The sequence below is a fragment of the Epinephelus lanceolatus genome, chromosome 11 (assembly GCF_041903045.1).
Source record: "Epinephelus lanceolatus isolate andai-2023 chromosome 11, ASM4190304v1, whole genome shotgun sequence".
Taxonomy (NCBI): Eukaryota; Metazoa; Chordata; class Actinopteri; order Perciformes; family Serranidae; genus Epinephelus; species Epinephelus lanceolatus.
The window spans coordinates 30,251,481-30,264,825 of record NC_135744.1 but is presented as its reverse complement, the minus strand read 5'-3'; the positions used below and the strand labels follow the sequence as shown (position 1 = coordinate 30,264,825).

Below are 13,345 nucleotides of genomic sequence, written 5' to 3'. Positions count from 1 at the left end.
ACACCATGGCAAATGTTCCCCCATCATAGAACAGCATAGGACACATATGACAGATGAAATCCAGCTGTGGTGTCAACTAATGCTCATGTTCAGATATTTCTGTTCACACGTAGAATTGGTGATGATGGACACATCTACAAACCCTTCTTTTATGGCTCCATAGGGTGATGACTCTGATGAAGATGACCCGTTGGCCATCAGTAAAAGGTGGACGTTCGAGTGGAGCAGCCGACGTTGGTCTCGCCTCCAAGACTTCCTGTTGGACAGCACCAATGAGAGCAGCCCGACAGGTCAGGGGGAGGGTCTGCTGCGCAGCACAGTGAGCAGTGAGAGCATGCTGACGGACCTGAGTGAGCAGGAGATCACTGAAATCTCCTCGCTGCACAGTGAGGACTCCGCCTCTGCCATGCCTGACTCGATATCTATGGCATCTCTGTCCGCCTCCTACCAGCCACCCAGGGATCTTCCACACTACAACTCCCTGCCAATCAAGAGCAGCCGCCACGGGCAAGGGGGGCGGAGTAAAGCCAAAGAGTTTTTGCGTCGCATGGAAATAATGCGCACTTGGGGGCCGTCGACGAGGCGTAAAAGCTCAAATCGCAGACCGCCGCTGGTCATCAGTGAGCCGGTGTTACAGGGAGAGGAGCCTCACGCACTGCAGGTGCTTCAGTGTACTCCCATCAGCCAACTAGAACAAAGCACTCAAAACAACTACCAAACTGATGGTGAAACCTCCTCTGTCCCCCTTACCAATGACTGCGAAGACCAATCCACGGTGAGTGTGAGCCCCAGCAGTGAGACAGTGGTGCCCAGAGTGAAGGAGCCCGCGTGTACAAAACACCGCACTGCCAACAAGAGAAGCAGCATCTATCTGGAGGACATGGTGCTGCCTTCTCAAGGTAAGAGGACTGAGGGACAGAACCAGTTTGGCAGAAACCAGTTTCACTCATATGAAAACCTCCTCATCACCGTCCCCAAAGACCATAAACCAGGCACCTTTCCAAAAGCTCTATCCATAGAGAGCCTGGCGCCTTCCCCCGGTGACGAGAACAATGGCCCCAAGACACGGGGCCACACTTCTCAACCCAACAATGGCCTAGGTGAGCCCTGGTCTGGTAAACCTCTGTCCAAGCCCCCCTGTCCTGGAGCTCCACGGGGCAGCAGGGTGAGTGTTTATGACAACGTCCCGGGCTCCCACCTCTACGCCAGCACGGGAGACCTGCTGGACTTAGAGAAAGAGGACAATCTGTTCCCTCACTTAGATGACATCATCCAGCATGTCAGCGGTCTGCAGCAAATAGTGGACCACTGGAGCCGCAATGTGCTGCCTGAGGGTGAGACAGGGGAGGGGGAGGAGGAAGGGGAGGGCAGGACCACTCCCAGTGAAGGCGAGAGAGATGGGGTCTCCTTAAATGACACTGATTCGACAGGAACCAGTCGGGAGAGGCGGGACTCTGGAGTCGGGGCCTCACTGACAAGACCACGGTATGTTATTATTACAGACAGGAAATGTGGCCAAAACAATGATAATAACACCCAAGCTGTAATTATGCTTCAAATACACTTAGTAATGCTTTTACATCGTCTGAATCACTCTGTGTCTCATTCTTTACTGGCATTTTCTCCCCTGTCCCAGTCTACGATGGCCCAGTTTCAGAACCTCTGATCATCTCAACCAGCCGGCATCTTCACTGCAGATCAGTAACCAATCAGCGGGCCAGCTCAGCCTGCTGCAGAAGTTCTCTTTGCTCCGCCTCACCGCCATCATGGAGAAATACTCAATGTCTAATAAACATGGATGGACATGGTGGGTACACACTCTCTACATGGTGGCTATTAGCTCTTATTGTTTGCATTAATTTATTATTAAGGGAATTTAAAAGATGCAATGTGGGGAAATTTAGGCATGGATAGTGTCTGAAAATATTTTCAACCTCTGGTTCAGACTCTCACTCTTGTTCCATGCCAACTAAGGAAGATTCGTGCTGTATGTGTGTGACATGTTTTTGAAAAGCCTCTGTTATTGTTAGTGCTTCCTTCAGTTTATCTAAGTCACAGCTGAAACAGCAGGACCATATGCACCTTCACACAAAGCCATCCTATCAGCGTCATCTACCACACTGATACTGGCTGTTACAATGGGTTTGTGCAGGACTAAAGACCTTACTGATCAAAAACTGGACTTAGATTCTCGGAACTTCCTTCAAACTTGGTATTTCACCCACGTGGGCGTAGTTGTGCAGCGCATGTTTTGGCAAGCTCCGTGACTGTTTCAGCCTGTGCTCTGAGTGCATGTCCTGAGTCCTGAGTGTGCACCTTTGTCAGAATACAGAGCAACAATCCTGATTTTTTTTGTTCTGATGAAAATAAGTGAATGGAAGTTTGAGTTGCAAAGTCTGGGCTAGTTTTATTTCTAAAGCTTAGAAAATTAGACAAACTAGACTGAATAATACACACATACAATATGATATTAGTTAATTTGCGGCATGTTAAGTATCGAAGCATACAAAATAAATTATTCATTTCTTTGTATATCTGATCTCACACCTATCGTGTGAACATAGAAAATGAACGTCTGCCTCCTAAGCCCATTTGGGCAGACACCACACAGACATGACCTCAAGTAAGAAACCTCTGTCATTTTAGATTCTGATCTCAATTTTAAAGCTCATTTTAATTCATTAACGAAAACGGCATTTTATCATTTACGCAATATAGCTAAGGTACGACATCCACTGAGCCACTATAATGCCGTTTCCAGTCGTCGTGACTATTCTAACGCCCTACACACTGGCCTACCTAAAACTGCCATTGCAAAACTACAGACCATTCAGAATGCTGCTGCCAGAGCTTTAACAAAAACGAAAAAGAAATAGCTCCAGTTTTACATAACCTACACTGGCTCCCGATATCTTTTAGAATTGATTTGAAAACCCTTCTATTGGTTTTTAAGGCTCTTAATGGCATCACCCGCTCCTATATAATAGACTCCCTATCACCTTATGTCCCTCCACGAACCCTGAGATCCTCTACAGCTGCTCTTATTACTGTTCCTAATGTCACTACAAAAAGCTTTGGGGATGCTTCTTTTGGCTGCTACGCCCCAAAAATATGGATCACCCTGCCTTTAAGTATTAGGCTCAGTGGACGACTCAAAACATATCTTTTTAATATAGCCTATAACTAACAGTTCTCTGTTTTAATATTTTAATTACTTGATTAATTATTGATTGATTAATGTATGGTTTTATTTCTTTGCTGTTTGTCTCTGCTGCTGAACTGTGAAGCACTTTGTGCTGCATTCTGTGCATTCGTTCATCTGTTAATGCAAGATACTACATCGATACTAGAATAAAGACCCTCGGCATCTGAGTAGAGTTTTTTTGTTGGACATAATTTAGTCCATCTAATTTCAATATATTTTAGCACTACTTAGTTGCACATATTTTCTAGCATAACCCTGTGATGGTCAAATTGAGAATTAATCAGCTGTCAGGTAAAAGTCATTTGAAAATCTGCAGGGAAGTTTAACGTTAGTTGTGGTTGCAGCCATGCCAGCAATACAAGGAGCAATAATCTAAGTGTATTTTTGTAAATCAGTGATCACAAAAATGATTAAATCATCTCAGTTTAAAGTTACAGTTAGGCGTGAGGTCTCTTACAGGTTTAATCTTGATGTCAAGGCAAAGATTAGGTCTAATTTTTTAGGTTACAGTTTTGATAGCTTATCCAAAATGTGATGAGACGACCCAACACTAGCCGACGAAAACGCACATCAGGCACACAACACTGTGATGCAGGACGTAAGGCACTGCCCTTGGGTGAAATACCAAACATTTAAGGGGTCCCTTAGATTCTCAGCTGCACACCACAACCCAACAGTTGCCATGACCCGCAAACACAAGCACATCCTTGTGCTGCTAACGATCACTCCTGTTAGTTTTTATTACGCCCAAGAGGAAAATTCTGTTGACCAGCACGTACGTGAAGAGAGAGATAATGAAAGCACAGGCAGCTCTTTCTCCCACACACTTCCCTAATTGTTTTCTGTCTGTCGCTCCCAGGTCTGTGCCCAAGTTTATGAAGCGTATGAAGGTGCCAGACTACAAAGAGAAGAGTGTGTTTGGTGTTCCCCTCATCATCCATGTCCAGCGCTGTGGCTTTCCGCTCCCTCTGTGTTTACAGCAGGCCCTCAGCCACCTCAGAACTCACTGTCTGGACCAGGTGAGACAGGAAAACAGTATTTACAAGAGTGTGTGCATTTCCTCTGACCATAGTGCTACTCAGCGGTGGAATGTAATCAAGTACATTTACTCGAGTACTTCCCTATTATGATACTTTGTTTGTCTTTCATCGTCCTTGTTGGTTTCGTCTGACTCTTCTTCCCTTCCTGTCTCAGGTGGGATTGTTCCGCAAATCTGGCGTGAAGTCTCGTATCCAGGCTCTGAGGCAGCAGTGTGAAATGTCCCCCGACTCTGTGAGCTACGAGGACCAGTCCGCTTACGATGTGGCCGACATGGTCAAACAGTTCTTCAGAGACTTGCCGGAGCCTCTGCTAACAAGCAAGCTGGGGGAAACCTTCCTGCACATTTACCAGTGTAAGTCGCCTCGGGGCTGTAAACGCTGTAACGTGTCGTCGCAGCTGAAGTCATCTGCCTCGGAGGATGTGACTGTAAATGGTTTTAATTGTTCAGCTGGCCAGTCAGCAAACTATGTGTCATCTGTTTCAAGTTACCACAGATGTGATTTTTTAAAATTATTATCATGGGATGTATCACTTTCTGGACACCATTTGTCAAATCTAACACAGACAGTGTTTGACATAAAAAGTACATTTCAACCTATTTACTGTATGCATGATTTTTGTCTATGAAATGTGCTCATGTGCAATAAGAAGAACATAGTCTGTCATCCATCATTTCTCCTCACTTCCTCTTTTCTTTCTCCTTCAGATGTCCCAAAGGAGCAGAGGTTACAGGCCATCAGAGCAGCCATTTTGCTGATGCCAGACGAAAACAGGGAGGTCCTGCAGACGTTGCTCTGCTTCCTGCGTGACGTTACTTCCCTGGTAGAGGAGAACCAGATGACGCCGATGAACCTGGCTGTTTGTCTGGGACCTTCGCTCTTCCACCTCAGCATACTGAAAAACGAGACACTGTCACCAAGGTGCGTTCACGAATAGATAAACACACTGATGCTAACAGAGAAAAACACCCTTGACCCAGCTACACCGGCCTGCAAAGACTTGATTAATGAAACTTTGCATGTCATTAATTTAGGGAAAATAGCATTGGCAGTGCAAAATAAATTACAAAGTGGGGTCTAAAAGAAGATTATATCCTGAGTATATAATTTAAGATACAATTTGACGCCACATTATTTACGTTACTCCTCTTCTTCTTCCTTTTTAAACATTTTTATGTGTTCATTACTATAAATAGAGGCAAATTGTCATTAGAGGAAGAGTTCACCCCAAATTCAAAAATACATATTTTTCCTCTTCCCTGTAGTGCTGTTTATCAGTCCAGGTGTGCTGTGGAATTTTGTGATAACCTCACATTATTATGGCAATATTCAACTGGGCCTATACAAAAGGGTTATGAATGTATTTTTTATTGACTGTATCAGTATGTAAAATGCACCGATTTCCTAATAAAAAGGCAAAGAAATTAAAAATATAGTTTAATTTAATTCAATTTTTAAAAAAAACATTGACGTGGGAACCTAGTGTCGCTATTCACGTGTGGGTATTACAAGAGTGTGACACATCAAAAGCCCTGATTGGCAGCCAGTGCAGTCTAGATTGCTTTGGTGTGAGCTGCTGAGTGTTGGAGACATCAGCCATAGAGTTGTCTGCCTTCTCTACAATATAATGGAACTAAATGGCATTTGAGCGAAGGCAGACGTCTCTACAGTTGATATCTCCGACACTCTGCAACTCACACGAAAAAAATCTAGATTCATAAATAGCACTCCAGCTGAGAGGAAAAATATGTTTGTTTTTTCAAGAATATTTATTGACATTTCTTCTTTCTACAAACAACATCGAATAGCTTAACACAACATTGGTCTGCATAACCATCAAGAATATAAATGACAAAACATTTAGATATGTATTTAAAACAATGGTACAATCCACGGTGATGCAGTGGTTAGCATTGTCGCCTCACAGCAAGATGTTTCCGGATTTGAACCCAGGGTGGGGGAGGCCTTCTCTGCCAAGTTTGCATGTTCTCCCTGCTTCAGGTTGGGTTTTCTCCAGGTACTCCAGCTTCCTCCCACAGTCCAAAGACATGCAGGTTAACTGGTGACTTTAAATTGTCCGTAGGTGTGAATGTGAGCGTGAATGGTTGTCTGTCTCTATGTGTCAGCCCTGTGATAGTCTGGCGACCTGTCTAGGGTGTACCCTGCCTCTGGCACAATATCAGCTGGGATTGGCTCCAGCACCCCCACGACTCCCAACAGAATAAGTGGTTACGGAAAATGAGTACAATCCACAGGTGCAGCGTCTATAAGTCAATCAAGCAAAATGCTTGCAAGTGTTGAAGCCACAGTATAGTTTGAGAAACAGAGGTATGGAGTCAGTATTTTCATGAATCGTCCCTTTGTGGAGTGAAGCAAACCGCTTATGTATTCAAGAGGAAAACACTCCATGATTATCTTGTGCTAGTTTGCCTTAGAAGTCCGTTTGTCACATATCCATGACAGAAAGATATTCTTCCTCGCAGCATGTGCAAGAATATCGCACAGTCTGTTAGAACACCCAACAACAGCATCTTGACACGGGCGACCCAGGGGTAAAGAGACAGGATTCATACATTAGGCAACACCAAGAATTTTCCCCATATCCTGTAGGATATCTACCCAGTGTACTTGAATTTTAGGACAGAGCCAGACACAATGTGTATAAGTCCTACTGAGATTTTACATTTTAGACAGAGGTGAAACTTTGGGGTTCATTTTATGTCTTTTACTGGGAGAGATTTCTTATATGGTTCCATATCAAATTTCATTCATCATGTTCATAAAATATGTATGTTTAGTTTTTGGGGTGAACTGTCACCTTAAGCTAAAATAAAACAGCTCTCTCTACCACTGTCATTACTATTATGGTGTCTCATTTGCCTCTGCGTAATTTGCGAACATGACAAAATCAAACTTCTCCCGTGTTATTTTATGTACTGTTAGTTGCTGTTCATCCTGCAGCTTGCATCAAGGCTGTATCAACCTCCTTATACCTCAACAAGTGCATTCCTCTGCCCTTCAGTGTAAATGCTAACATGATTTATTTTCTGCATATTCTGTATGATTTATCCTCCTCAAGGTCAATCCAGAGGAAGTACACCACAGGCCGCCCCGATCAGAAAGACCTGAATGAGAACCTGGCAGCCACCCAGGGCCTGGCACACATGATCACTGAGTGTCAGCGTCTCTTTCAGGTCAGGATTTACGATTTACAGATTGATTTGATTGCGTGTATATCGTCCATACAGGATGGCTTAACTGCTACTTTTATGATTGTTTTCATATGAGCGAAAACTGATAAATGACTGACAGAAGTTGTACAATTCATTGTGCTGACAAAGAAATAATGTATGACTACGTCTCAGTATGTGACATTAACAGACAAAAATAACTACCTGAAGTGGAGTCATGTTTCCCCTGCTGAGTTGTTATTATCCAAGGCCTTGGTATAATTGTGTTTAATGAGCTTATTTCTAAAGCTGTGTATCATCATTACCTTGAGCCTGTCAGTGCGTACAGTACACCACCGCTGTCAGTGAAAAGCTTTCAGGGACAAAGAAAAACAGACTTGATCACTATGCAGTTTTGAGTTGAATCTGGTTTTTATAAGAGCAAGAACGATAGAATCTTCTTAACCTTCAGAGGAAAGGATCATTATTCCAAAACATAAAGGCGACCATGGCTAGGGTTTACACTTGACTGTAGCTGCTCTGGCATGTTTTTTAAATGATGTCAGTGTATGTGCTGTTGCTCAAATGGCAAGGGGACACCCAGTCATATTGCACTTTCTTTTAATTTAATTATCAATGTCTATTTTCTGCTTTAGAGACGGTAGCACTTAGACCTGAGCTGTTGAGGCACGATGTGATGTGACTCACGTCCTCTGGCTTTTCCCCAGATCCCAGAGGAGATGGTGACCCAGTCTCGCAACTCCTACATGGAGGCTGAGCTGATGGTGCCCCCGCTGGACGAGCTGTGCAAGGCTCACGAGGAGGAGGTGGATGACGACGAGGTGGAGGAGGATGAGGAGGGGTCTTATCATGCGCACATAGAGAGGCTGGTCCAGAACCTGCTGGAAGAGGCCAGAGATAAGAGCAAAGGCTGGGTGTCTCGCTCAACTACTGACCACACAGACCTGGCATTTAAAAAGGTATGTGGCCGTTGATGTTCTGGAATATGGTGGTATTTTGAGAGGGGGCAGCAGAGAAGGAAAGAGAGAAGAGAGTACTGGGAGTTAACGACTCAAGTGGAAACCTGATCGTAAACTCCAGAGGTTTAGTGAGCTGAAAAACGGCAATTAAAGGATGTTCAGATTATGCATGATCAGATAATGTATGAATCTCCTTTGTACACTGTTACAGTAACACTCATTATCTGTTTGTGTGCAAGGTGGGAGATGGCAACCCTTTGAGGCGATGGCGAGCGTGTGTTGAGGTGCCTGCAACTCCCACTGAGGTGCTTCAGCGACTGCTGAGAGAGCGCCCTCTGTGGCAGACTGAACTACATCAGGAGAAGGTTCTGGAGACGCTGGATAAACAGACGGACGTGTACCAGTACTCCTGCTGCAACATGGCGCCTCAACCCAACTGTGACTTTGTGGTACTAAGGTCAGGATTTATGAGTTTAAATATCTGCATGCTTTTTGTGATTTGGAGTTTGTTATCAATGCATATAAGAAGTATGCACACTTAACAACAGGTATTTTAAGACTATTATTATTCAAAATATTCTGCTCAAACATTCCCTAGAATAAGTTAACATTTCTGAAATATAATAGTGTATAAAACAGAGCTAAAACGATGAGTCCATTGAAAGTAAATGAATTGCAAGTTTTACTAAGTCATTAACTCAAGCAAAAACTCTTAACATGTAATGTTCCAGGTTCTTATATGTGGGAATTTGCAGCTTTTCTTTGGCTTGCATTATAATAAATTGTACATTTTTGGTTTTGGACTGCTTGTCAGACAAAACAAGACATTTAATGACACGTGATGGTTATTTTTAATGGTTTCCTCGTGTTTTCGAGACCAACATTTTGAATATTTAAATATCTACAGAGTCTAACTGCAGTACCTACAATTGAGTTATGACTGAAATTAAAGCTTTGGATATCTGTTCTATCTTGTGACAATATTTTCTGGTTCAATCTTGTTCTATTCAAGAGAAACTAGGGTGTAAAAACTACAAAATCCAACCAAAAATCCAAGACAAACTGCAGTAAGAAGAGTCATTGCAATCTGTCTTGGGTTCTTGGAGATTTGGGATTCCACTTGAGCTAGAAAAATCACAGTTAGTGTATTATGACAAATGGTGAACATGAGAATAATGAGAATGTGGATGATGGACAAAATAATTAATAGCATGAGAATGACCATAGCAAGATTAGGGATGAAGATGATGATGTCAAGTGATCTTAATTTTGGTCAAACCTGATGAGGTGAGTATTACAACAAATAATTCTTGCGGGTTGCTTAAAATTGGCTCCGTCACTACTTAAAACAGACATCTATGAATGAAACAAATACAAATTCAATCCAGTAAGAAATGGAAACAGTTTGTTGCGTTATTGAAAAATATGAAGCAAAGCTTTTGATTTACTGTTTCATCTATGTCCCAACCCTCGCCTCTGGTCATGAGCTCTGGGTAGTGACGGAAAGAATGAGATAGTGGATACAAGCGGCTGAAATGAGTTTCCTCCATGGGGTGGCTGGGCTCAGCCTTAGAGATAGGGTAAGGGGCTCGGACATCCAGAGGGAGCTCGGAGTAGAGCCGCTGCTCCGTCGTATTGAAAGGAGTCAGTTGAGGTGGTTTGGGCATCTGACATTAGAGGGCATGTCCCACTGGTAGGAGGCCCCGGGGCAGACCCAGAACACGCTGAAAGGATTACATATCTCATCTGGCCTGGGAACACCTTGGGGTCCCCCAGGAGGAACTGGAAAGCATTGCTGGGGAGAGGGTGCTTTGCTTGGCCTGCTGCCTCTGTGACCCGACCCTGGATATGCAGATGAAAATGAATGAATGAAATGAATGAATGAATAAAAAAGATGAAACACCAAAACTGTAGTTACTGCACTTTTTTGCCATTTAAAGTAATACAAAGTCAGAATGCAGTAACTATAATTTTAGTTTAGTTTGGGGGTTAGAGGTGAAATCATTGGTCATGATTTTTAGGCATAAAAATTACTTTATGAATTATTTTATCTATTCAATAACTTCACTACCACTTTTCTACCAAAACATTGCCAATCATTGCCATTTTCCTCAGGTTCAGTCTTAACGTAGTTTCCGTGGTTAGCCTTTGTAGGGCAGATTAGTCGATGGTGTACTACTTGAAATCTAGATAAATAAGAGTTACTAAATAATATCTTAGATTCCAACATTAAATGTGTAACTAAACTCACCGCTTTTCTCTTTTTTTGACACTCCGCCCCCTCAGATCATGGCGTACAGACCTGTGTAAAGGCTCCTGTGCGCTGGTGTGTGTGTCCGTCGAGCATGATGACAGCCCACGTATGGGAGCAGTGAGGGCCGTTGTGCTGGAGTCACAGTACCTCCTCGAGCCCTGTGGGACCGGGAGGACCAGGCTCACACACATCTCCAGAGTGGACCTCAGGTGTGGGCGGACTTCAAGCGCTCTCAGAGTAAATTGTTTAATAAACACTGCAGTCATTAACGTGCGTTATTTGCTACTCTTGTCACAGGGGAAGATCTCCAGAATGGTACAACAAAGCATTTGGTCACCTTTGCATCAATGAGGCCCAGAGGATCCGCTCCTCGTTTCACCCAGCAGATCAGACGAGCACTGAGGCCAAGATCTGAACCCCAGAAATCATGCTTCATCTCGGGTCCGCACACTGTCCGAGCAGCTGGGCCTGAGACCCAGTGATCCAGGAGGGGAATCATCCAGGCAGTGGACTTTAGTGTCTTTTCACTCTGCTGAGCCACGCTGAGCTTCACTGTACAGAGTTACAGTCATTCACACACAGAGAGGGGAGTATCTATAGTCATGTATCTCAGTAATTCCACAGAACATCATATCACTACTTATTTATCTCATAAATTATGATTTTCGGTGCCATTTTTTGCCCCACGGAGCAAACGTCAGTTTCCCAATTCCAAATATGAAACAGCTAATTTGATTTTCTTTGAATGGCCTTTGATGTTTCACATAATTGGCTCATAACCATTTGCGTTATCGAAAGAATGAGGTTGATTGCTCTGGGTCATTCTTCCAAATCCTCATCTACCAATCCAATATCTTGCAAAAAAAACCATAATGACCTATTAAAGAAGCCAGCACCAGAAGGCGTGATCATGAGATGGTTGCAGTCTCTATCACGTTAATCTGATATTACTGAAACTGATTTTATAGTGTGTAGAAATGGCACAAAGGTTACTCACACTTAAAGGAGAAAACCCATATTTGTATTGATTACTTTGAGAAATCTATCATCTTTTTAAAATGTCACATGGCCTGGCAGTGAATTCAATCAGTCAATTTTTTCCTCTCAGACGTATTATTGAGCAGACCTGAGAAAGCGGGACACATTAACCCCTGATCTGCTTTTGCCACAGTCAATCAAAATCTATTAAATAAAATACACTAAGAAAATCAGATATTGCCATTGTATGCCTGTAAAAGCCACATTTTTTTAAATTAATTTGCCCGTCTGTAAACTAATGCTCCTACAAAGATTTGAACATATATTCTTATACATGCACATTTGTAAAACGCACTTAATTGCGATCAAGTCTCCTCCACATAAAGACCCATAAATCCAGGTGCTCTATAGAAATATTCCCGCCAATATGAATGATAGGGTCAGTACCATATGGCTGCATGTCAGGTGTGAAAAGTGCACTAGTTCAGGAAAACATAACCACACGAAGAAAACAGGAAACACTCATCGGGTCCATAAATGTGCTTTATACATCGTGTTGGATATCACTGTTGATTTAGCTCTGTCACTATTTTCAGTGTTCATCTTACCTAAATGTTATTTTAAAGTTATTATTGTCATTATATCGATGTATGTTGTATCACCTTTTTTTGCTGTCATGTTATACAATGTCTAAGACATGTGACCATTTCACTGCTTCTGGGAAGCATGTTTGAAACTGTGTGCGTGTATGTGTGTGTGCCCGTGTATCTGCATTTTAGATACAGCCTGTATTGTAATTATAAATGACGCTTTCTGTGCCAGCAGATAGAACATCATAGCTTTTCAGGGTCTTCCTATCATATTGATATGCTGAAATGTGAACTCCGACACACACCATCCTACTAAAGCAATAGCAGACTAGAGCTTGCTCTGCCATGGCACGGCCTTGGCTCTTTTTTTGTGTTTCGGCTGTAGGCGTTGCTATGGTGTTGCTATGATACAATATCTCTACAGTGCCACCCAAAATCCTGCGTGGATGCTATTCGCTGGTGAGTGAGTGTGCATGTGTGTGTGTGTTTGTGTAAATATGTGTGTATGAGAGAGAAAACAAAGAGTGAGTGACTTTGACGTGAGCCCTCGGCTGTGTGGGGAGAGGCTCCAAACCTAGCTGCGTAGCTGAGACCAGGAAGATTTATGCTTGGTTATTTCTGACAAAGTGACAGAAAACAGAACAATTGTTTCTAAACAAGAAAATAAAAACTCTAAGAATTCAAACAAACACATTGTCCTGTGTGGAAATGTTCTTCAGCCTACATCACACGTGACGTTCTCCTTGTCATGTTCTCTTATGTCCATTGAGTGGTGCTGTTGCCCTGCTGTAATCTGAAGGTCATGAATGAATCTGCCAAGTATGCAATGAAAAATGTTCATGTGAGTGTATGAGGATTCATCAAGGGGGTTTCTCTTTGGAGGTTTCCACTGTCCCCCCCTCTGTGTCCTTTGAATGACTGTATGCAGGAAACTGAACCTCCACAGCTCGAATCAATACTCAATCACATTTACCTACTTAGCCGTGTTATTGGAGACTGGCAGAGGGCGATGAAGGTGCTGTAATACAAACACAGCTATCCCTGTAAGCTTGGATCTCTGCTAGTTTTGGTAATGACGCAGAAATGAGTGAAACACTGCTTTAACTTCTACATGTGAGTGATTTTATC

At 43.0% G+C, this 13,345-nt stretch overlaps 1 protein-coding gene across 5 annotated transcripts in view; it reads left to right on the top strand.

The window, feature by feature from the left end:
• The window catches only part of stard13a (StAR related lipid transfer domain containing 13a), a 78,209-nt gene extending 65,303 nt beyond the window's left edge, over positions 1–12,906 (top strand). For all 5 annotated transcript variants that reach the window (XM_033645664.2, XM_033645681.2, XM_033645690.2 and 2 more), the window contains 10 exons: positions 164–1,485; positions 1,637–1,807; positions 4,065–4,224; positions 4,400–4,598; positions 4,953–5,166; positions 7,325–7,439; positions 8,144–8,395; positions 8,635–8,852; positions 10,682–10,858; positions 10,947–12,906. In XM_033645664.2, the coding sequence (XP_033501555.2) occupies positions 164–1,485; positions 1,637–1,807; positions 4,065–4,224; positions 4,400–4,598; positions 4,953–5,166; positions 7,325–7,439; positions 8,144–8,395; positions 8,635–8,852; positions 10,682–10,858; positions 10,947–11,064 (2,946 nt within the window). In that variant the 3' untranslated portion in view covers positions 11,065–12,906. The remainder of the gene's footprint in view (positions 1–163; positions 1,486–1,636; positions 1,808–4,064; positions 4,225–4,399; positions 4,599–4,952; positions 5,167–7,324; positions 7,440–8,143; positions 8,396–8,634; positions 8,853–10,681; positions 10,859–10,946) is intronic.
• Positions 12,907–13,345: the final 439 nt, after the last annotated feature.